General features: G+C 43.8%; 1 protein-coding gene across 2 annotated transcripts in view; it reads right to left on the reverse strand.

Moving 5' to 3' along the window:
- Nucleotides 1–26021, reverse strand: part of LOC124116533 (ubiquitin carboxyl-terminal hydrolase 48-like) — a 52461-nt gene that overhangs the window by 13615 nt on the left and 12825 nt on the right. For both annotated transcript variants that reach the window (XM_048394632.1, XM_048394631.1), the window contains exons 10-20: nt 24741–24823; nt 22768–22950; nt 21153–21251; nt 14330–14445; nt 12402–12477; nt 10218–10323; nt 8498–8546; nt 7057–7103; nt 5900–6016; nt 2894–3018; nt 2092–2310 (exon numbers count right to left, since the gene is read on the reverse strand). In XM_048394632.1, the coding sequence (XP_048250589.1) occupies nt 2092–2310; nt 2894–3018; nt 5900–6016; nt 7057–7103; nt 8498–8546; nt 10218–10323; nt 12402–12477; nt 14330–14445; nt 21153–21251; nt 22768–22950; nt 24741–24823 (1220 nt within the window). The remainder of the gene's footprint in view (nt 1–2091; nt 2311–2893; nt 3019–5899; nt 6017–7056; nt 7104–8497; nt 8547–10217; nt 10324–12401; nt 12478–14329; nt 14446–21152; nt 21252–22767; nt 22951–24740; nt 24824–26021) is intronic.

The following is a 26021-nucleotide window of genomic DNA, read 5'->3' on the forward strand; positions in this document are numbered from 1 at the left end:
TCATTGAACTGGGAACTGGTGGACTGCCCATGTGGGTCATGCTGGAGGTCATGCTGGAGGTCATGCTGGAGGTCATGTTTTCGTCAACACGCCACATCAACTCAACACCTGCTCTCTAGCATCTTCCCGAGGCAAGAGAGTTAACTGACTTTAAAAGTCCAGTTTCCACCCTTGGCAAACTAGGCTGGAATTACTGGGCTCGGTTGTAGCGCCACCAGTGGCTATTACCAGTTATGTCCCTTCTAAGTCTCTCATATGGACCAATCAGATGCCACTTCTCGTATCACTTGCGTTTGCTTCACACAAAATGGTCAGGACGATCTGATCGATAATCAAGATCTATATTGTGATAAAACGGGTCTTACATCACGAAATGCATCAAATCACGTGAGCACCTTGTTTAAAAACATGAAAAGATTTGGAAAAAAGCTGCTGACAACGAGTTGGCGGTGCCCATGCTTTGCAAATCCTGCAATCAACAGAAATCTGCACGACAGTTTACGAACCGGATTTAGATTTTGGTGCGCAATTTTGATTGGACTATGCATAGACTCGGTAGTCCAGCCAAAATGTAACTCCATAATACCAGCCTAGTTCGGCAAGGGTGGAAACTGGACTTTCATAGTCAGTTAACTCTCTTGCCACAGGAAGATGGCTCTCTAGCTGTTCAAATTGGTGAAATGAAAAGGTTTGCTGTCTAACAGTAATCGTCCTCGGAAGTTGTAGACATGTCAAACCCTGAAACCTCAAACCCAAACCAGGGAAACCCTCCACCCTAGCTGTTGTTATCAGATCACATGTAATGCAGATCCTCCGGTTCAGATATGACGTCATGGTGTTTCTTATGTTTGCTTATCAGCAGAGATGACTATCAAATGACCTTTTCTTCACATAACAGATGACAGCTTGCCATTAACATTAACGGGGGCACAGGTGGCCCAGTCGTCTAAGGCGCCACAATTCGCTGTGCAGAGTTGCGTCTCTTGGGCACGCCAGAAACCAATGATTGTGCATTTGAATCCCGGTTCGTGCCGAGGATGTTTCTAGGTTTGTCAGCACCATACCTGTGCTCGTGGGTTTCACCGAAGTGATAAACATCTGAGACCTGCATCACTTGGGGCTTTCCTCCCACATTAAGCTGACACGCTGTGATATAACTGGAATACTGTTAAAAGCGGTGTTAACATTAACTCAAAATCTTCAAACGTATACTAAAATTTGATACTAATGTTGTCAGGTGAGGTGAAATGGGGTTTAATGTCGCACCCAAGATTATTGCACTTATATAGCGATGTGCATGTACGTGTTGTGTTTGTGTGACTGCTAGTACTAGTCTGGACTGATGCCGATTTATAGTGCTAGCCCACTGAGATACCATGTCGCAGTTTAACATGAATACCCCACTCAGACACAGTATACTGACCCCGAGCCGACCAGTCCTTGTTTTAGCCCCTTTATGCCGAGTGCCAGACAGGGTACCAACGTCTTTTGGTATGACGCGTCTGGGGATCGAACCCCGGACCTTCCGCTCTCCATAATGTTGTCAGGAGACATATGGGAGACAACTACATACATGCAAATAAACTCTAAAACTAATCAATCCATGTTTTACGCACTGTAAATTGATCAATACTTTGCCTTGAAAGTAACAACTGTCCTTTTTACCATCAAGTTAGAGGTGGTGAGGTGAAATAGGGTTTAATGTCATGTCCAAGATTATTGCCCTTTTACAGCGACATGCATGCACATGTGTGTATGTGGCTGCTTGTACTAGTCTGGACTAATGCCGATTTGTTAGTGCTAGCCCACTGAGATGCCATGATGTAGTTTAACATGAATACCCCACTCAGACACAGTATATTAACTCTGAGCAGACCAGTCCTTGTTTTAGCCTCTAGATGCCAAGCGCAAGGCAAGGTAACAACAAGTACCATCTTTTTAAGATCTCTAGGTATGATGCGGCTGGGGATCGAACCCCGGACCTTCCACTCTCCGGGCGGATGCTCTACCACTTCACATAGACCTTCATCAAGTTTGAAGATGCAAAAAGGAATTACAATAAAGGCTAGTTTATTGCCGTGGGAGCCTCACCGTGATCACAGAGCAGGTCTGTGTTAAACTGTAGTTCGCACTTCTGATCATCATCGTCATCTTGTTCCCCACTGTCTTCCTTGTCTGGGGATGGCTTCTGTTGCTCATCACCTGGCTTGTCTTTGGCCTCATCACCTGGCTTGTCCCCACCCTCATCACCCGGCTTGTCTTTGGCCTCATCAACTGGCTTCTCTTTTGCCTCATCACTTTGCTCATCCCCTAAAGAAGCAAAGACATCACAGCTGTACCAGAATGGCAAGTATAGCAAGGCCTTTATATTAGATCTCTGAGCATCTTCCCAAGGCAAGTGAGTTAACTGACAATATAAGAACAGTTTCCACTCTTGCCGAACTACGCTTGAAAAATGGAGTATTATTTTAGCTGGACTAACGAGGATATACATAGTCCAATCAAAATTGTGTAACGAAAGCAAATGCAAGTGATATGAGAGGTGGAATCTTGATTGGTCAACAGAAGGGACATAGAAGGGACATAACTCATGATAGTCACTGGTAGCGCTATGATTGAGCTCAGAAATTCCAATCTAGTTCGGCAAGGGGGGCAACTGGACTTTTGCAATCAGTTAACTCCCTTGCATCGGGAAGAAGATCTCTGAGTGGCATGATAGAAGTCGAACATGTAACCAAGGATATTGTTACTGGTTCGATAACTGTTAGAATCAACATGTCAGTACTCTTGTCATTAGTTGCCTTTGTACGACATGGTTCACAGACCTGAGATTCATTGAAAGAATCTATTTGTTTTCAAGTGTTATTAACATGAAATGAAAGTTTGTACCCACCATCCTCCTCCTCCCCCTCGTCTGTGACTTGGTGCGTGACCTGCTGTGAGTCTTGATGGAAGGTGGAGAGAGCCAGTTTCTTCCAGCTCCTCAGTGACGACCTCCCCACCCAGTAGCACAGCTCACTGTAACATACAGACATGACAGGGGGTGAAGCACAGCTCACTGTAACATACAGACATGGCAGGGGCGAGGGAAGTGACATCCCTACCGAGTAGCACAGCTCACTGTAACATACAGACATGACAGGGGCCAGGGAAGTGACATCCCTACCCAGTAGCACAGCTCACTGTAACATACAGACATGACAGGGGGTGAAGCACAGCTCACTGTAACATACAGACATGACAGGGGCGAGGGAAGTGACATCCCTACCCAGTAGCACAGCTCACTGTAACATACAGACATGACAGGGGGTGAAGCACAGCTCACTGTAACATACAGACATGACAGGGGCGAGGGAAGTGACATCCCTACCCAGTAGCACAGCTCACTGTAACATACAGACATGACAGGGGGTGTAGTGACCTCCCTCCCCAGTAGCACACCTAGCTGTAACATACAGACATGACAGGGGGTGTAGTGACCTCCCTCCCCAGTAGCACAGCTCACTGTAACATACAGACATGACAGGGGGTGCAGTGACATCCCTACCCAGTAGCACACCTAGCTGTAACATACAGACATGACAGGGGGTGTAGTGACCTCCCTCCCCAGTAGCACAGCTCACTGTAACATACAGACATGAAAGGGGGTGTAGTGACCTCCCCACCCAGTAGCACAGCTTGCTGTAACATACAGACATGACAGGGGGTGTAGTGACCTCCCTCCCCAGTAGCACAGCTTGCTGTAACATACAGACATGACAGGGGGGTGCAGTGACCTCCCCACCCAGTAGCACAGCTTACTGTAACATACAGACATGAAAGGGGGGTGTAGTGACCTCCCTCCCCAGTAGCACAGCTCTCTGTAACATACAGACATGACAGGGGGGTGTAGTGACCTCCCCACCCAGTAGCACAGCTTACTGTAACATACAGACATGAAAGGGGGGTGTAGTGACCTCCCTCCCCAGTAGCACAGCTCTCTGTAACATACAGACATGACAGTGGGGTGTAGTGACCTCCCTCCCCAGTAGAACAGCTAGCTGTAACATACAGACATGACAGGGGGGTGTAGTGACCTCCCCACCCAGTAGCACAGCTTACTGTAACATACAGACATGAAAGGGGGGTGTAGTGACCTCCCTCCCCAGTAGCACAGCTTGCTGTAACATACAGACATGACAGTGGGGTGTAGTGACCTCCCTCCCCAGTAGAACAGCTAGCTGTAACATACAGACATGACAGGGGGGTGTAGTGACCTCCCTCCCCAGTAGAACAGCTTGCTGTAACATACAGACATGACAGGGGGGTGTAGTGACCTCCCTCCCCAGTAGCACAGGTCACTGTAACATCCAGACATGACAGGGGGTGTAGTGACCTCCCTCCCCAGTAGCACAGCTTCCTGTCACATACAGACATGACAGCGGGGTGTAGTGACCTCCCCACCCAGTAGCACAGCTTGCTGTAACATACAGACATGACAGCGGGGTGTAGTGACCTCCCCACCCAGTAGCACAGCTTGCTGTAACATACAGACATGACAGCGGGGTGTAGTGACCTCCCTCCCCAGTAGAACAGCTAGCTGTAACATACAGACATGACAGGGGGGTGTAGTGACCTCCCTCCCCAGTAGCACAGCTTGCTGTAACATACAGACATGACACGGGGGTGTAGTGACCTCCCCACCCAGTACCACAGCTTGCTGTAACATACAGACATGACAGCGCGGTGTAGTGACCTCCCTCCCCAGTAGAACAGCTAGCTGTAACATACAGACATGACAGGGGGGTGTAGTGACCTCCCTCCCCAGTAGCACAGCTTGCTGTAACATACAGACATGACAGGGGGTGTAGTGACCTCCCCACCCAGTAGCACAGCTTGCTGTAACATACAGACATGACAGCGGGGTGTAGTGACCTCCCTCCCCAGTAGAACAGCTAGCTGTAACATACAGACATGACAGGGGGGTGTAGTGACCTCCCTCCCCAGTAGCACAGCTTGCTGTAACATACAGACATGACAGGGGGGTGTAGTGACCTCCCTCCCTAGTAGCACAGCTCACTGTAACATACAGACATGACAGGGGGGTGTAGTGACCTCCCTCCCTAGTAGCACAGCTCACTGTAACATACAGACATGACAGGGGGGTGTAGTGACCTCCCTCCCCAGTAGCACAGCTTGCTGTAACATACAGACATGACAGGGGGTGTAGTGACCTCCCCACCCAGTAGCACAGCTTGCTGTAACATACAGACATGACAGGGGGGTGTAGTGACCTCCCCACCCATTAGCACAGCTTGCTGTAACATACAGACATGACAGGGGGGTGTAGTGACCGCCCCACCCATTAGCACAGCTTGCTGTAATATACAGACATGACAGGGGGGTGTAGTGACCGCCCCACCCAGTAGCACAGCTCACTGTAACATACAGACATGGCAGGGGGGTGTAGTGACCTCCCTCCCCAGTAGCACAGCTTGCTGTAACATACAGACATGACAGGGGGTGTAGTGACCTCCCCACCCAGTAGCACAGCTTGCTGTAACATACAGACATGACAGGGGGGTGTAGTGACCTCCCCACCCATTAGCACAGCTTGCTGTAACATACAGACATGACAGGGGGGTGTAGTGACCTCCCCACCCATTAGCACAGCTTGCTGTAATATACAGACATGACAGGGGGGTGTAGTGACCGCCCCACCCAGTAGCACAGCTCACTGTAACATACAGACATGGCAGGGGGGTGTAGTGACCTCCCCACCCAGTAGCACAGCTCACTGTAACATACAGACATGGCAGGGGGGTGTAGTGACCCAGTATCTGCTCAAACGCGGTTTTACTTGTTCCCCGACCAGTTGATCCTTTCAATGTAACAATACCAGAAACGTGTGGCTACATACCTATCATACGTAAACTTGGAGACAACGTTCACAGCTTTCTCATCACTGACCATCTGCTGCTTCATCCTCGTCACCCGACATCGGTTCCGCACACACTTCCAGCACAATGTCCCCTCCCTACAGGTACAAACAGCAGAGTCGATGTAGATGTACTGGCCAAATTCCAAAGACAGTTCACATGTTTGCTAAACAACATAACGCCACAATTCACACACTTGTACACATGACAAGGTATGAGTGAGATGGGTTTAATGGAACTTTGAACAAAATTTAAGTCAAATAGCCCTGTTTCAGCTTGATCTGGGAGGAAAGCCCGAATTGATGCAGGCCTTAGACGTCTTAGACCTAAAAAAGTATCAGGCAGAACAGAGATTCAAACACACCATCAAAGGTTTCTTCTGGCACAACTCTTTTCTGGCTGACTCGACTCTGCACAGTGAATTCAGGAGCCTTAGACAACTGGGCACCTTAGAGGACTGGGCACCTTATAGATATGGGCACCTTCGACATCTGGACACCTTAGAGGACTGGGCACCTTAGACAACTGGGCACAGATGACAGGGCACCTTAGATGACTGGGCACCTTAGACAACTGGGCACCTTAGAAGACAGGGCACCTTAGACAACTGGGCACCTTAGAGGACTGGGCACCTTAGACAACTGGGCACCTTAGAGGACTGGGCACCTTAGAGGACTGGGCACCTTAGAGGACAGGGCACCTTAGAGGTCAGGGCACCTTAGACAACTGGGCACCTTAGAGGACTGGGCACCTTAGACAAACCTCCGGCTTTCTCATGCTTTACGGCACTATTTTCAAATTGGCGACAACGCTTCGAAACATATTTTGACAAATTCTCTATTAAAAATTTGAAACCTGAACGAAAGAACATTCTGATATCGCTAATAGATGGTCTAGATTGTATGGATTCAGTCGTTAAACCCGTAATTATCGTTTGGAACACCCCGTGTTAAAGTTTTCGAGGATGCATGATTAGAAATCACATTCCAACTGTCACTTTCATGATCTGGTAAGTGATGCTCTGATTGGTCGGATGAAAGGTCGTTCTGACGTGACCTCTACTGGGATGTCCTCAGATCTTTGTTTAGCCGTAGCGAGAACTAAGGTCTGATTTTAATGAGATTGAAGGTCATCTTACCCCTGTAGCCTCACGTCAGGCTTGTGTTTCTCTATCACTCTGGCTGCCTACAACACAAAAGTAACACTTAATACACAACAACAAAAACAATAGGGCTGGGATGATACACCAGCTATGCGATCCAATACTCATCACGATACCTTGTTCACGATCTGATACATATCACGATACTATGTTCTCTTATCTGTGGTGTGTAAGCCATCTTTTTCATAGACAGGATAGTCAAATACCTGGCACACTGACGATTTACAGTTGGCAGTGTCAAGTATGGCGCAGTGGATGAAAATATTTACTTTTTTACTACTAATTTTCACAACTAATAAGCGTTTGGTGTAACAGCCATTAAAGTAAACATTTAAGGTATGAATCGATATTTTTTACTTAGTGTGCGACTGTGATCAATACTTGTATAGAAAAGTAAAAAATCGCGATCCCAGGACTAAAAAACAAGTTTTTCCCATACACTGGTCTAAGGAAAGGACAAGGTACCGTGATGGTAGTTAAGGTCCCGGAACATGTATAATTCAAGAAATGTGCAAAATGTTAAGATATGGTAATGAGGTGAGGTGAATTGGGGTTTAACGTTGCGTCCAAGATTATTGCACTTACATAGCAACATGCAGGCACGTGTGTGTGAGGCAGCTTGTACTAGTCTGGACTAATGCCGATTTTGAAGTGCTAGCTCACTGAGATACCATGCCGCAGATTAACATGAATACTCCACTCAGACACAGTATACTGACTCCGAGCCGACCAGTCCTTGCTTAAGATCCTTAATGCCGAGCGCCAGGCAGGGTAACAGGGATCAAACCCCGGACCTTCTGCTCGCCGGGCAGATGCTCTCCTGCTAGACCACGGAGGCAGTCAAATTGTAATGAAAGTTACTAAATTTGTTCACATAAATGAGGACTAAATTTGCAAGTGTTGGATTAAGCTATATGTATCTGTAAGGCTAATGTGAAATATGCTGATTGTAGAGGTTTTCAGGAAGCATGTTTTAAATATTTGAATATGACAATGTCTTTTACCAAAGCTAAAATTAGTGAAAATGCTGATTTGATGAATTTCAGGGCCCACTTGCACAAAGCGATCTTAGCGCTAAGATGATCGTAACTCCCATACTTTAGCATAGGCTTACAATAGTCTTAGCGCTAAGATCGCTTTGTGCAAGTGGGCCCAGGAGACAATCAAAGTATGAGCAAGTAGTGTCGTTACAAGTCAAATTACTCAAATGAACAAATCTTGGTCTCTTTTAGTTGAACACTTCTGGACATTTTCAAGACAATTTCTACATATTTTGCTAAATCATGCATATCCTGTGGGCCAAAAACTGCCCTTTTTATCTTGTTCTGCAGAGTATGTTTTATAAGTAGAGACTGAAATAATCTACAGAATTTCAATGCTCTAAGTGTACAGCCTTCGACTGCCGTGGTCAACTCACCCCTTGAGACCTGACACACTTCAACTTGGGCACCACATCAGGATCTAGTCTACAACATACAGTTGACATATTGAGGGAGTGAGTGAGTGAGTTTGGTTTTACACCGCTTTTAGCAATATTCCAGCAATATCACGGCGGGGGACACCAGAAATGGGCTTCACACATTGTACCCATGTCGGGAATCGAACCCGGGTCTTCGGCGTGAAGAGAGAACGCTTTAACCACTAGGCTACCCGACCGCCCTGACATATTGAGGGCATCTACACAGTGTTCAAAGTAGACATTGGCTCGTAGGCCTGAGGCCGACAGATTTGTTCTCGGGCTGATAGTTAGCAGTTTCTTCAAGTAATTATTTATTAAGCATTTTTTAAGTAATGTGATTAACATAAATTTCATATCTATAAACAGTAGGATAAGAGCATTCAAAAATGTGTATGTTTTACAAGATGATAATTTCCTGATAAATGTAGGCCTCATCTATCACCGCCAAGTCTCTGGCAACTCGGTCAGATGGCTGCAAAAGATTCTGGTTGTGTTTTGTCGTTTATATTGCAAGAGTAGTCTCCCTGCTTCAGCTAAAATGTTTTGGCCAACAGATTCTCCACTAGGCCTACAGTTTTTTAAGTGTGCTGGCCCAAAAGGCTCTCAGTTTTCAGACACTGCATCTACATACATCCAGGCGCTGTGATATGATGCATGTGATGAGTGAGTGAGTGAGTGAGTTGGGTTTAACGCCGCTTTTAACATTATTCCAGTTATATCACGGCGTGTCAGCTTAATGTGGGAGGAAAGCCCGAAGTGATGCAGGTCTCAGACGGTTACCACTTCGGTGAAACCCACGAGCACAGGTATGGTGCTGACAAAACTAGAAACATAATCGGGCGAACAGGGATTCGAACCCACAATCATAGGTTTCTGGCGTGCCCAAGGGACACAACTCTGCACAGCGAATCGCGGCGCCTTAGACGACTGTGCCACCCGTGCCCCCTGCATGTGATGAAGTACCTTTGGAAACTATGCACTTCTTACCAAACAACTTGGAATTTCCACATGTTCTCTAGAATACAAAGCATGGCGTCATCGGAGTTAGAATCAACACAAACACAGTGCTGTCATTGCAATGATGAAATAAGTCAAATGGATTATCTCTAACTTACAACACTCAGAGCTCCAGATAAGCTTTTGGTGTTGTGGGTATTTTACCCATGCATTTTAAAATCATTGGGTATCAGTAATTCTATCTGGGTATTCAAATTTCTGTTACCCACTAGTTTTTACACATGTGGGTATTTAAGTTAAATATTTAAAAACACTGTTCATCTAGTCCCTGCAAACAGGTGTCATGTGGGTTCGAGAGCTTTATAGGACTCAAAAATACCACGATACTTCCACAAGAAAGTGTGATGGCAAATGATCATGATGTAACTGTCATCGTGGAGTTTGGCAAGGTTGACGGAATGTCCGTTTATAATTTCAAAATAAGTTGCTGATTTGCTAATTGAATACGCAGGGTTACTTCACAATATTTTGATGATACGCACAAGTATTTATTTTTGTAGCATATCTGTAATGTTCGTTGCGTATTTGATACTCTTGGATTTTATTTTACTGCGTATTTCTTCATTTTTGATGCGTATTTTACGCAGATACGCAGCTTATCTGGAGCTCTGACTCTTACCACTTACGTGTAGTTAACTATGGTGAGTCAAAAATGACCTACTTTTGGTGCTGACACAAATATTGCTGGTTCTTGACTTTAGGAACTTTTGCTGGATCAGCCAGCCATTTGCTGATCCAGTCTATGCTCAGCCACTCATAATCACAGCCTGAAACAATGTACTTATATCGTGAGTTTACAAGAGTCAAAGGCAATGGGACATTTTCACAATATTGTTCCATATCATTATCAAATTAATAAAACTTCTGAAGGACATCTTGAAGGACAATCAGTGAATGTCCAAGAAAATGCACCGATCTAAAACCATGTATTGTATTGTCCAATATACTTGAAACATGATCACAGCAGAGGACAGATGCTCAACTGTCAGCGTCACTTGCCGAGGCCCAGGGTAACCTTATTCAAAACAACCTTAGCGCTACGACTGTCGTAAGTCTATGTTAAGGTTGGGGAGTTACGATCACCTTAGCGCTAAGATCGCTTTGTACAATGGCACCCTGGTCTTCCAAGATGTCACACTCCTGGATCCTCTTGCACAAGCAGTCTTAGCGCCAAGACCATGGTAACTCCCATGAGCTAACCGAGACTTACGTTAGCCGTAGCGCTAAGATCGCTTTGTACAACAGCACCCTGGTCTTCCAAGATGTCACACTCTTGGATCCTCTTGCACAAAGCGATCTTAGCGCTAAGACCATCCTAACTCCCATGCGTTAACATAAGACTTACGTTAGCCGTAGCGCTAAGATCGCTTTGTGCAAGTGGGCCCAGGAAACTGTGGTTCAAACTTGTATGATGTAGAAAGCTGAACATGTTTTACGCTCAGTGAACGATATGCTACTAGCTAATGTTCTTAATTCAGGTAAAGATTTCCTAGATTTGATGAAATATATAAATTTATTATATACTTCAGTGTGGAAGACTCAGTTTTCTGAAGTTGAGAAAAGTGATATTTTCACTGCAGTGAACATAACACTGACGGAACTATTGTCATACAAGAGTAACCTCCCCTTAAATTGTCTCCCTTTATTGCAAGTGTCAAGCCGGTACACAAACTGTTGACTTTTTTTTCACACTAGTTTAACATTGGCAAGACAAAATATTGACATATGGTCATTGATGGAGTTAATATCACTTCGTTATAAACTGTAAATTTAGAGACTGTTGGTTTCTCAAAGCGCCATCTTTGTTACTTGATAATAGCATATTCTTTCGCTTCCAACAGCGGTCTTCTAGTTTTCAAGAATAATTTTGTCAAAGTTGATTTTGTATATAATCAGATCTAAATGTATGATAAAGAATTTTCGAGACCCTAAATATTTTTTTATAATTTTTTTTTTTTTTCCTTTTATTGTTTTTAGAAAGACCCACCTGTTACATAAATGGGCTTCCGCCCAGGGTAGCAGAAAGCCCATGACATAAAGCACAACTTATCAGTACATCTTACTTTGTTGGTTTTTTTTACAGAAAATAACATACTTCTCACTCACACATTCACTCTTGTTTATATATCATATTGCAGTTTAGGAAAGTACATGGTCTCAAACATTAAAATCTTAAGTACAAAACTAAAATTAAATTGAAAGCTGCTCCTCATTTTCGAAAAGTTGATGATACAGCATCCCAGCACCATAGAATTTCTGTTGATTACCTGTCTTGAAAGCAATATCTTTTTCAATGTTGTATTGTGAAAAAGCTTCCTTTTTATAAACATGAAAATAAGGTTTTGTATTTTGGAATTTGCATCTATAAATATAGTATTTTGCAATTAGTAAAAGTAAATCAAACACTTTATCTGTTTTTATGTTCTCTTTAACTCCAAAAAGTATCAATTCTGCACAAAATGTCATATTATAAACATGAAAGCACTGGTCGATCCACAATGACACTTCATCCCAAAATTGTTTTATTACATCACATTCCCAAAACAAGTGAGTAATTGTTTCCTTTTCATTGTGACAGAAGGAGCACAAATCATTCTGAGCAAAATTGAGTAAATACAGAAAAGTATTAGTGGTGAGAATTCTGAGGGTAATTTTGTATTGAAACCATCGCAGTTTGACATCCTGTGTTGTACTGAAAATCTTATTATAAATATTGTTCCAATTTAAGTTTTCAAATTGTAATTCCCACTTTTCCTGCCCTTTAGTTTTTACGAACCGGATTTTGATGACCCCCTGTGGCCACAGAGCACTCACTAGACATGGGACAGAAATACTCCCAACTTACCTGATTCATAAAACAGAGACAAGTATTTCTCTTTGACTTCTTCTTGTTCAAACTTCCCACTCAGAATTTTGTTTTCCTATTAAAAATAGATGCATTCACACAATGAGATGAAGTTATAAATAGTTTCCTGAAAAACCACAACAGATTGCATTCCGTCTCTCGAAAACAAACATCCACCAAATTAAAAAGGTTATTCATGCAGTAAAATAGGAAACATAGGATACTGTGACCAGCACATTGTGCATCTTCCCGAGGCAAGGGAGTTAACTGACTATAAAAGTCCTGTTTCCACCCTTGCCGAACTAGGCTGGTATTATGGAGTTACATTTTGTCTGGACTAACGAGTCTATGCATAGTCCAATCAAAATCGCGCACCGAAATCAAAATCCGGTTCGTAAACCATGTAAACTGTCGTGCAGATTTCAATCGATTGCAGGATTTGCAAAGCATGTGCACCGCTAATTCGTTGTCAACAGATATTTTCCAAATCTTTTCATGTTTTTAATCAAGGTGCTCACGTGATTTGATGCATTTCGCGATGTAAGACCCGTTTTATCACAATATAGATCTTGATTATCGATCAGATCGTCCTGACTGAGCGCCACCATTTTGTGTGAACCAAACGCAAGTATACGAGAGATGGAATCTGATTGGTCCATAGTAGAGGCTTAGAAGGGACATAATTGGTAATAGCCACTGGTGCCGCAACGATCGAGCCCAGTAATTCCAGCCTAGTTCGGCAAGGGTGGAAACTGGACTTTTAAAGTCAGTTAACTCTCTTGCCTCGGGAAGATGCACATTGTGTGACCAATCCAAATATGGTCAGCTCTTGTATCTATGATGTTAAGCCTTAGAAATCAAATCACAAATAAATTGTTATCATGAATTTCTCAGCATGCTCAGTGTGAGAAATGAAACGTAGTTTATGCTGACATATTTGATCACACCTTGGAGGCCAAATGCAACATCTCTCAGAATGGTGCTTAAATTGTACTAAAAAGTACTAAATTGACAAATGTAGCATATGTATGTTAGTGTTGTTAAATAAAACAAGACAAAAAGTGAGCGGGGCTCACTAATACCAACGACTTCGACTTCTTAGTTCAAAACATGAAAAAAGCAATATTTTCTCAGAAAATCAACTTATTGAAACCAAACTTTGCACTGCACCTCTTCTATTGGTATAGACACTGTAACCCCTATTGGAAAAGAATCCACGAAGTAGTTTTCAAATTATAGGTCACACAAATGTTGAAGTAAGAAAAATATTCTACGTTCAAAACATGAAAAACATGATATTTTTTCAGAAAATACACATATCACAATCAAACTTTGCACCGCACCTCTTCTTTTAGTACAGAAACTGTTCCCTAAATTTGGAGTAAAAAAACGGTAGTAGCTTGCGAGTTATAGCACACACAAATGTTTAAGTAAAATCATTCTTAAGTCAAAAAAATGAAAAAAAAAACAGCTGAATTTTATTTAGAAAATTCAAATACTGAAATCAGTCTTCACACTGCACCTCTCTTATAGGTATAATTAGTGTTCACCAAGTTTGAAAAGAATCTATGTTGTTGTTTTCCTCGGAAAGACGAGGAGACAGATGGACGGAGTTCCTTGGTATAACTATATACCACCGCAGGGTTAGAAACTAACAGTTTTTGTCCACTAGTCCTTATAATGATAACATAGAGCAAAACCCTAAAATGGGCCAATTTCTACTAGTCCTTAGGATACCTCTACTATTGGGCAGTTTGGTAAGGACTACAGGACTAGTGCCAATTTCTAACGCTGTACCGCCCTTTCAGGTCGGGGGTATAATAAATGTTTTCTTTCTTATTTGTACATCACTGAACTTGCCTAATTCATATGTATTTGTAAGCACTGGTAACCATTTCATTTTCAGCTCCCTTCACATAGCATCTTACCCGGGCTGCGATCAGGTCCGTGATCCAGTCTTCAAACTTGTCATTATCTCGGAGGACATATTGCTGCACCCCCGGGGGAAGGAGGCCCTCCAGACTGCTGCACACCTCCTGGGGAGCTGAAACATGTGTCACACGTGTGATTCTCTCACACAACACCCTCACAGACCATAGACGGATCCAGAATTGGGTCCAGGGGGTCCGGACACCCCCTTTTGAAAACCTAATGTAGTATGTTGTAGGCACTAAAATTATCTCAGATAGGATTTTGATACTTTGGACCACTCCCTTTTAAAAGTGCTGGATCCGTCCTTGCAGACACTCATGTTGTAGGTTGGTTTGTTGTTTTACGCCGCACTCAGCAATATTCCAGCTATATGACTGCGATCTGTAAATAATCGAGTCTGGATCCAGTGACTGATATCATGAGCATCAATCCACGCAATTGGGATCGATGAAAGCTTCAACCAAGTCTACGAGCTTGACCACCCGATCCTGTTAGTCGCCTCTTACGACAAGCATAGTCGCCTTTTACGGCAAGAATGGGTTGCTGAAGACCTATTCTACCCTGGATCTTCATGGGTCCCATGTTGTAGGTGCAAAGACCCCTTTATCATCATGGTGAGGTGAGGTGAAAAGGGGTGTACGTGTGTGTGTTTGTGTGGCTGCTTGTACTAGTCCGGACTGATGCCGATTTATAGTGCTAGCTCACTGAGATACCATGCTGCAGTTTAACATGAATACCTCACTCAGACACAGTATACTGACTCCGAGCCGACCAGTCCTTGTTTTAGCCCCTTAATGCCAAGCGCCAGACAGGGTAACAACAAGTACCATCTTTTAACATCTTTTGGTATGACGCGGTCGGGGATCGAACCCCGGACCTTCCATTCTCTGGGCGGACGTTCTACCACTAGACCACGGAGGCGGTCTCTTTATCATCATGACTATGCATAGCAAACATACATTCTGAGTGTGTAAGTGAGTTGGGTTTAACACTGCTTTTAACAGTATTTCAGTAGCACAGAATGTCAGCTTAATGTGGGAGGAAAACCCGAAGTGATGCAGGCCTCAGACGTTTACCACTTTAGTGCCACCCATGAGCTTGGGTATAGTGCTGACAAACCTAAAAACATGATTGGGCAAACCAAGATGCGAACCCACAATCATGACGGCGCTTAGATGACTGGGCCACCCGTGCCACCACACGCAGTGTAAAGAATTATAGGTGATTATATAAGTGGAGACATATTACATCACTATGACGAACTCATTTTGAGATGCTTTATTACAAAAATAATATGACTACAATTTCGAATATTTAGCATTTGTAGGTTAACTTGTGATTGCAACACACACTCCTCCTATTCCAAATGCTTTACCTTACTTTCATCTAAGCTACCTTAGATTTATTGGTCAATTTTCACGAAACCACTACAGCTGTGTACAGCCAAACAAAAATATACCCCGCCGTCATGGCAACCAAGTTTTTGATGATCTCTGTCCGATCTCTGTACTTTCAAAATCCTCACAGCAAAACGGTATCCCTCAATGTACTTTAACACTGACTTCAGAGATACCATGCCGCAGTTAAACATGAATACCCCACTCAGACACAGTATACAGACTCCGAGCCGACCAGTCCTTGTTTTAGCCCCTTAATGTCGAGCGCCAGACAGGGTAACAACAAGTACCATCTTTTAACGTCTTTTGGTATGATGCGGCTGGGGATCTGACCCTGGACCTTCTGCTCTCTGGGCGGACGCACTACCACTAGACCACGGAGGCGGTCTGGTAAGTAATAACATGAGTCATGATTATAAGATAAATCTGTGGAAGTACATGCGCTTGTACCAGGAGCTGTTATATTGTGAGGTTATCAACATTAATGTCAAAATTAGTGAAACAAGAGAATAAGTGTCTTCTGCAGGTAATGTGTGTTGGTGTCATTTATTATATACATGGTACTTCAGTGTGGAAGACCGAGTTTTCTGAAGTTGAGAAAAGTGATAATTTCATTGCAGTGAACATAACACTTGATATTTCAATGCTGTGAACATAACACTTTGACGGAACTATTATCATACAAGAGTAACCTCCCCTTAAATTGTCACCCTTTATCGTAAGTGTCTGGCCCGTACACAAACCGTTGATGTCCTTTTTACGTTAGTTCCACATTGACAAGGCAAAATAATGACAGATGGTCATTTATGGAGAAAATATCCCTTATAAACTGTAAATTTTGCATTTAACTCGTAGATTGAGACTGTTCGTTTCAAATAGCGCCACTTTTGTAACTTTCGCTTCCAACAGCGGTCTCTTAGTTTTCAAGAATATTTTTTATTAAAGTTGATTCTGGATATAATCATATCTAAATGTGCGATAAAGAATTTTCGTGACCCTAAATATGTTTTGATTCTTTGGTTTATATTGTTCAAGATTTTGCAAACACGAAACTACTTTTTAAGTAAAAAACACAAGGGGTGGTGAACCGTCGCTGTTTGCTAGGTAGGGAGAATAAATAAATTTTCCTGTAGACACCTACTCAAAAAGTATATAATAAATAGGATATTCCATATGTCTCGTGAAAAATCATGATTCTCTCATCGAGTGACTGAGGGAAAGGAGATATTTTCACGAGTGGCGTAACTACGAGTGAACATGTCTCCTTTTCCCCGCGAAACATGAAATATCCTCTATGTCTTGGTTTCACAAGTGGCATGGCTACGGGTGAACATATCTCCTTTTCCCCTCCACACATGAAATATCCTCTATGTCTTGGTTTCACAAGTGGCGTAGCTACGAGTGAACATGTCTCCTTTTCCCCGCGACACATGACATATCCTCTATGTCTTGGTTTCACAAGTGGCGTGGCTACGAGTGAACATTTCTCCTTTTCCCCTCGACACATGACATATCCTCTATGTCTTGGTTTCACGAGTGGCGTAGCTACGAGTGAACGTATCTCCTTTTCCCCTCGACACATGACATATCCTCTATGTCTTGGTTTCAATATTTTCTCACCAGTTTACATTTCACTAATAATTTGACTTTCAACTGGTTGCATTTTCACAAGCTTGCATCTTGTCAGTGCTCTTGACTGCCACAGGGGTGGACATCAGTGGTCATGTCCAACTAGTCCAAACATATTTCGGACATGTGGTTTGTCTCAAATAACTACCTAAGGGGAGAAAATTACTATTCCCGCTAGACTTTCACTCGTCTCTGACTGAGGGTATAGTGAGTGTGTCGGTCTATGACTGAGGGAATAGTGAATGTGTCTGTCTTTGACTGAGGGAATAGTGAGTGTGTCTGTCTATCGCTGAGGGAATAGTGAGTGAGTGAGTTGGGTTTTACGCCGCTTTTAACAGTATTCCAGTTATATCACGGCGTGTCAGCTTAATGTGGGAGGAAAGCCCCGAAGTGATGCAGGTCTCAGACGTTTACCACTTTGATGAAACACATGAGCACGGGTATGGTGCTGACAAACCTAGAAACATAATTGGGGCGAACCGGGATTCCAACCCATAATAATAGTTTTCTGGCGTGCCAAGGGGACGCAACTCTGCACAGCGAACCGTGGCGCCTCAGATGACTGGGACCCCCATGCCTCCCTGAGGGAATAGTGAGTGTGTCTGTCTTTGACTGGGGGAATACTGACTGTGTCTGTCTATGACTGAGGGAATACTGACTGTGTCTGTCTCTGACTGAGGGAAAACTGACTGTGTCTGTCTCTGATTGAGGGAATAGTGAATGTGTCTGTCTCTGATTGAGGGAATAGTGAGTGTGTCTGTCTATGATTGAGGGAATAGTGAGTGTGTCTGTCTATGACTTGGGGAATAGTGAGTGTCTGTCTATGACTGAGGGAATAGTGAGTGTGTCGGTCTATGACTGGGGGAATAGTGAATGTGTCTGTCTTTGACTGAGGGAATAGTGAATGTGTCGGTCTATAACTGAGGGAATAGTGAGTGTGTCTGTCTGTGACTGAGGGAATAGTGACTGTGTCTGTCTATGACTGAGGGAATACTGACTGTGTCTGTCTCTGACTGAGGGAATACTGACTGTGTCTGTCTCTGAATGAGGGAATAGTGAGTGTGTCTGTCTCTGAATGAGGGAATAGTGAGTGTGTCTGTCTATGACTGGGGGAATAGTGACTGTGTCTGTCTATGACTGAGGGAATAGTGAGTGTCTGTCTATGACTGAGGGAATAGTGAGTGTGTCGGTCTATGACTGAGGGAATAGTGAGTGTGTCGGTCTATGACTGAGGGAATAGTGACTGTGTCGGTCTATGACTGAGGGAATAGTGAGTGTGTCGGTCTATGACTGAGGGAATAGTGAGTGTGTCTGTCTATGACTGAGGGAATAGTGACTGTGTCGGTCTATGACTGAGGGAATAGTGAGTGTGTCGGTCTATGACTGAGGGAATAGTGAGTGTGTCTGTCTATGACTGAGGGAATTGTGAGTGTGTCGGTCTATGACTGAGGGAATAGTGAGTGTGTCGGTCTATGACTGAGGGAATAGTGAGTGTGTCGGTCTATGACTGGGGGAATAGTGAGTGTGTCTGTCTATGACTGAGGGAATAGTGAGTGTGTCGGTCTATGACTGGGGGAATAGTGAATGTGTCTGTCTTTGACTGAGGGAATAGTGAGTGTCTATCTCTGACTGAGGGAATAGTGAGTGTCTGTCTCTGACTGAGGGAATAGTGAGTGTCTGTCTCTGACTGAGGGAATAGTGAGTGTGTCGGTCTATGACTGAGGGAATAGTGAGTGTGTCGGTCTATGACTGGGGGAATAGTGAGTGTCTGTCTATGACTGAGGGAATAGTGAATGTGTCTGTCTCTGATTGAGGGAATAGTGAGTGTGTCTGTCTATGATTGAGGGAATAGTGAGTGTGTCTGTCTCTGATTGAGGGAATAGTGAGTGTGTCTGTCTATGACTGGGGGAATAGTGAGTGTGTCTGTCTCTGATTGAGGCAATAGTGAGTGTGTCTGTCTATGACTGAGGGAATAGTGAGTGTGTCTGTCTCTGATTGAGGGAATAGTGAGTGTGTCTGTCTATGACTGAGGGAATAGTGAGTGTGTCGGTCTATGCTTGAGGGAATAGTGAGTGTGTCTGTCTCTGATTGAGGGAATAGTGAGTGTGTCTGTCTATGATTGAGGGAATAGTGAGTGTGTCTGTCTATGATTGAGGGAATAGTGAGTGTGTCTGTCTATGACTGAGGGAATAGTGAGTGTGTCGGTCTATGACTGGGGGAATAGTGAATGTGTCTGTCTTTGACTGAGGGAATAGTGAGTGTCTGTCTCTGACTGAGGGAATAGTGAGTGTCTGTCTCTGACTGAGGGAATAGTGAGTGTCTGTCTCTGACTGAGGGAATAGTGAGTGTGTCAGTCTATGACTGAGGGAATAGTGAGTGTGTCGGTCTATGACTGGGGGAATAGTGAGTGTCTGTCTATGATTGAGGGAATAGTGAATGTGTCTGTCTCTGATTGAGGGAATAGTGAGTGTGTCTGTCTATGATTGAGGGAATAGTGAGTGTGTCTGTCTCTGATTGAGGGAATAGTGAGTGTGTCTGTCTATGACTGGGGGAATAGTGAATGTGTCTGTCTATGACTGAGGGAATAGTGAGTGTGTCGGTCTATGACTAGGGGAATAGTGAGTGTCTGTCTCCGACTGAGGGAATAGTGAATGTGTCTGTCTCTGACTGAGGGAATAGTGAGTGTGTCTGTCTGTGACTGAGGGAATAGTGAGTGTGTCGGTCTATGACTGAGGGAATAGTGAGTGTGTCTGTCTGTGACTGAGGGAATATTGACTGTGTTTGTCTCTGCAGTATGTAAGTAGAGCTGCAGGTGTTCACTGCAGGGGGCGCAGAGGAAAGGCTAAGCATCTTGTACCTCCAAGGTATCTCCTGTGTCTATCTCTGCAGTATGTAAGCAGAGCTGTAGGTGTTCACTGCAGGGGGCGCAGAGGAAAGGCTGGGGGTCTCGAACCTGTATCTCCTTCATACTATTGCACAGGACAAGGAAACACACAAACCACTGAGCATGAGCCGACCACCTTCAATCACACTAACTGTCTTCCAGTCAGGGCTCACTGACAGTAAAGGTCAAGACACCACCATGTAGGTTATTATTATCAGTATTTTTCTCCTGTTCTGTGCAATCATCAGTTTCAAATATTTACATGATTTTCAGTTTGAATCCCTATTTGCTCAGACTAAGATCCAAGGTTGGTCATTACAACACCTGTGTTTGTGGAATTAGTGTCCACACCATGCTTAATTTCTTTACACATTCCAGAGCTCCAGATAAGCTTTTGGTGTTGTGGGTATTTTACCCATGCATTTTAAAATCATTGGGTATCAGTAATTATATCTGGGTATTCAAATTTCTGTTACCCACTAGTTTTTACACATGTGGGTATTTAAGTTAAATATTTAAAAACACTGTTCATCTAGTCCCTGCAAACTGGTGTCATGTGGGTTCGAGAGCTTTATAGGACTCAAGAATACCACGATACTTCCACAAGAAAGTGTGATGGCAAATGATCATGATGTAACTGTCATCGTGGAGTTTGGCAAGGTTGACGGAATGCCCGTTTATAATTTTGAAATAAGTTGCTGATTTGCTAATCGAATACGCAGGGTTACTTCACAATATTTTGATGATACGCACAAGTTTTATTTTTGTAGCGTATCTGTAATGTTCGTTGCGTATTTGATAGTTTGGATTTTATTTTACTGCGTATTTCTGCATTTCTGATGCGTTTTTTACGCAGATACGCAGCTTATCTGGAGCTCCGACATTCAGATACAAGAAGTAGAAACCCACCTTCCGTCAATGTGCCTTGCCTCGTGTAGACCAACATGTAGGCATTCTTGGAAGAGTGGCAGCCTTTAGCTACCCTGCCCTTCTTTTCCTTTGAGTTCTCTGATAACAGATAGGATATTTATGACACACAATCAGAGCTTGACACACAGACCTTGACACGCATTTAGAGCTTGACACACAGACTTTGACACACAATCAGAGCTTGACACACAGACCTTGACACACACTCAGAGCTTGACACACAGACTTTGACACACAATCAGAGCTTGACACACAGACCTTGACACACAATCAGAGCTTGACACACAGACCTTGACACACAATCAGAGCTTGACACACAGACTTTGACACACAATCAGAGCTTGACACACAGACCTTGACACACACACAGACCTTGACACACAGACCTTGACACACAATCAGAGCTTGACACACAGACTTTGACACACAATCAGAGCTTGACACACAGACTTTGACACACAATAAAAATTTGACACACTGGCCTTGACACACAATCAGAGCTTGACACACAGACCTTGACACACAATTAGAATTTGACACACTGGCCTTGACACACAATCAGAACTTGACACACAACCAGAGCTTGACACACAAACCTTGACACACAATCAGAGCTTGACACACAGACCTTGACACACAATCAGAATTCGACACACAGACTTTGACACACAATCAGAGCTTGACACACAGACCTTGACACACAATCAGAGCTTGACACACAGACCTTGACACACAATCAGAGCTTGACACACAGACCTTGACACACATCAGAGCTTGACACACAGACTTTGACACACAGTCAGAGCTTGACACACAGACCTTGACACACAATTAGAACTTGACACACTGGCCTTGACACACAATCAGAGCTTGACACACAGACCTTGACACACAATCAGAGCTTGACACACAAACCTTGACACACAATCAGAGCTTGACACACAATCAGAGCTTGACACACAAACCTTGACACACAATCAGAGCTTGACACACAGACCTTGACACACAATCAGAGCTTGACACACAGACCTTGACACACAATCAGAGCTTGACACACAGACCTTGACACACAATCAGAGCTTGACACAGACCTTGACACACATTTAGAGCTTGACACACAGACCTTGACACACAATCAGAGCTTGACACACAGACTTTGACCCACAATCAGAGCTTGACACACAGACCTTGAAACACAATCAGAACTTGACACACAGACCTTGACACACAATCAGAACTTGACACACAGGCCTTGACACACAATCAGAACTTGACACACAGACTTTGACCCACAATCAGAGCTTGACACACAGACCTTGACACACAATCATGACAATTAGAGCTTGAAAATATACCACCAAATGGGTGATTCATAGTGTTGTTTTACTGTATTTTGAGTTTGATGTGTCAGGGTAAGTTTTCATATTTTTAACTCTTGGGATTATAAACTGAGTTCGAGAAAACTGGAAATTTGACACATCCAAGAAAATATAGTGAATATAGAAAGAGTTTGCCAGGACCTGGCTGTGAGTTTGACACAACCGAGGATTCCACAAATCTGATATTGAGACAATGGGGTTCGACTGAGGCTCACCCTGAATCTCTTCCTCGGACCCCAGGTGAAGGTTCCGTCCCTTCATCTCCTCGATGTCCTCATCATTAAACTTGTACCACGGATGCTGCTGACCCTTCCTGATGTGGGCGACATAGTGACCACTGTAGGCGCTGGGGCCGCGGTGTATCAACACGGCCGTCAGGTCGTACACCGCGGTGTTCTCTGCAATCAGAGCAGACTCACGAATCCATATCCTGATGAGGGAGTGAGTGAGTGAGTTGTGTTTAACGCCCCTTTTAACAGTATTCCAGTTATATCACGGCATGTCAGCTTAATGTGGGAGGAAAGCCCGAAATGATGCAGGTCTCAGACGTTTACCACTTCGGTGAAACCCACGAGCATGGGTATGGTGCTGACAAACCAAGCAACATAATCGGGGCGAACTGGGATTCGAACCCACAATCATAGTTTTCTGGCGTACTTAAGAGAATCGCACAGCGAATCGCGGCGCCTTAGACGACTGGGCCACCCGTGCCCCCCATATCCTGATGAAGACATGAGTGAGTAGAGTTAAGAACACTCTGAACAGTATTTCAGTCATATCATAGTGAGCCAGCAGTTGGGAAGAAATATAATATGTCAATATTTAACACTTTGTTGAACCAAATTGCATGGTGCTGACAAACCAAGGATGAAAAGAAAGACGATTCTGGGATTCAAACACACAAGAAGCAGATCCTGGCATAAGAAATGGCCATAACACTACATTGCATACTGATGAAATAAAAGGGAATGGCTAATAAAGGAATTGTTTGTTTGTTTATTTGTTTGTTTGTTGTGTTGCACTAAGCAATATTCCAGCTATATGATGACAGTCTGAAAATAACAGAGTCTGGAACAGACAATACAGTGACAGATATCGTGAACAATATCCAGGCCATCAGGGTACAATGGCACGCTATCAACCAAGTCACTGAGGTGAGGTGAGGTGAGGTGAGGTATAATGACACGCTATCAACCAAGTCACTGAGGTGAGGTGAGGTATAATGACACACTATCAACCAAGTCACTGAGGTGAGGTGAGGTGAGGTGAGGTATAATGACGTGCTATCAACCAAGTCACTGAGGTGAGGTGAGGTGAGGTATAATGACGCGCTATCAACCAAGTCACTGAGGTGAGGTGAGGTGAGGTGAGGTATAATGACGCGCTATCAACCAAGTCACTGAGGTGAGGTGAGGTGAGGTGAGGTATAATGACGCGCTATCAACCAAGTCACTGAGGTGAGGTGAGGTATAATGACACACTATCAACCAAGTCACTGAGGTGAGGTGAGGTGAGGTGAGGTGAGGTGAAATGGGGTTTAATGTCGCATCCAAGATTGTTGCACTTACATAGCGACGTACATGGATAAGCGTGTGTGTGTCTGCTTGTACTAGTCCGGACTAATGCTGATTTCTATCGTGCTATCCCACTGAGATGCCATGCCACAGTTCAACATGAATACCCACTAGACACAGTATACTGACTCCGATCCGACCAGTCTTTGTTTTAGTCCCTTGATGCCGAACGCCAGGCAGAGTAACAACAAGTACCATCTTTTAACATCCTTAGCTATGACGTGTCCGAGGCTCGAACCCCCGACCTTCCCCTCTCCGGACAGATGCCCTATCCACCAGACCAGGGAGGAGGTCCAAGCCACTGAGTCTGACCACCCGATCAATTTGGTCACCTTTTATGACCAGAATAGGTTGCATAGGACCAGTTCTAACCTGTATTTCCCACAGAGGGAAGTGTGTGTTTGCTATGAAGTTTTGTATGTAACCATGGTAACCCAGAGAGTTACAGTGATTATTTGGCAATGGAGTCAACAAATATGATTATCACACATAAAATTGGGAAATATTTTGTTGCCTGAACTTTAATCTGTAATATTTCTATATTTTCTTAATTTTGTTCTTTTTGTCAAAAGGTAATTGTATAAATCCACCACAGAAGCAAAATGGCCGCCTACCTGGTTTACGAAGATACCTGCTCATGTCCAGGACTTCAGGGAACTGGACAAAACTGTTGATCTTCTTCTTGTGTCCTGTGTGTCTGACAAACATGAGGGAGGCAAACCGTCAACAAACATTCACAAACACTTTACAAACACAACGAGCAGGCCTTGAAGCCAATGTTCTCTCCGGGGAACCAAAGTGATGCTGCTTGAATGGGGGCCATTTTTGATTCATGTTTGAGAATTTTGAAACGACACAACATTGAATAGTGTTGGTCATGCTGAAACTCTTACAAAGATGTAACAGGGATGCCAAGATTTGTGTCTACGTCATATTTACTGGGGGTCTTCAGCATCTACTTCATCCCCATCAACAACAGTCATTGATCTATCATCTCTATATGCGATGTCACTGAATAAGCCCAGCGATGTTGAGAGTTTTCAGTATTTGTGGTGGCATATTTTATAGCAAGCGCCAGTTTATGAAAGCATTTGGATTTTCAATACATATATTTTTCCGGTTTCATGCAGATAAATGGATTAACATATGTGCATATTCGAATTTTTCAATTTGTTAGTTTTTATTATTATTCACGGCTCAAGTAGATCCGGGGTAGAATATAGGTCTTCAGCAACCCATGCTTCTGTAAAAGGCGTCTATGCTTGTCGTAAGAGGCAACTAATGGGATCAGGTGGTCAGGCACGCTGACTTGGTTGATGCATGTCATTGATCCCAATTGCATGGATCGATGCTCATATCAATCACTGGATTGTCTGGTCCAAACTCGATTATTTACAGACAGCCGTCATATAGCTGGAATAATGCGGAGTGCAGCGTAAAACAACAAATCAACCAACAAACAAATAAAGAAACATTATTATTCACAAAAATGCAGTTTATCATGTATTTATTTATTGATGATGCATGCATGTAAATGTTGCCGGTCAAACACTATCTATCTACCGTGGGACTTATTTTGCAATAAGTGGATTAGATTTGTAATGACAAGGATGGATACAAGGCCTTATGAGCTGTGTAGGGAGCCTAAGGGGCTTGTACACCCTCCTCATGCATTTTAGAGCATGGGAGCCCAAGGCACGAAGCGTGCATAATGACGTGCAATCAACCAAGCACTGAAAGATTGTCATTAGTATACAGTTATCAGTGAAGGTGAGGTGAGGTGAAATTGGGGTTAACGTCGCGTCCAAGATTATTGCACTTATATAGCGACGTACACACTTGCGTGCGTGCCCGTGTGCGTGCGTGTGGCTGCTTGTACTAGTCCGGACTGATGC

This window comes from Haliotis rufescens, unplaced genomic scaffold (genome assembly GCF_023055435.1).
Source record: "Haliotis rufescens isolate VD_foot unplaced genomic scaffold, xgHalRufe1.0.p SCAF_13, whole genome shotgun sequence".
NCBI classification, from domain to species: domain Eukaryota; kingdom Metazoa; phylum Mollusca; class Gastropoda; order Lepetellida; family Haliotidae; genus Haliotis; species Haliotis rufescens.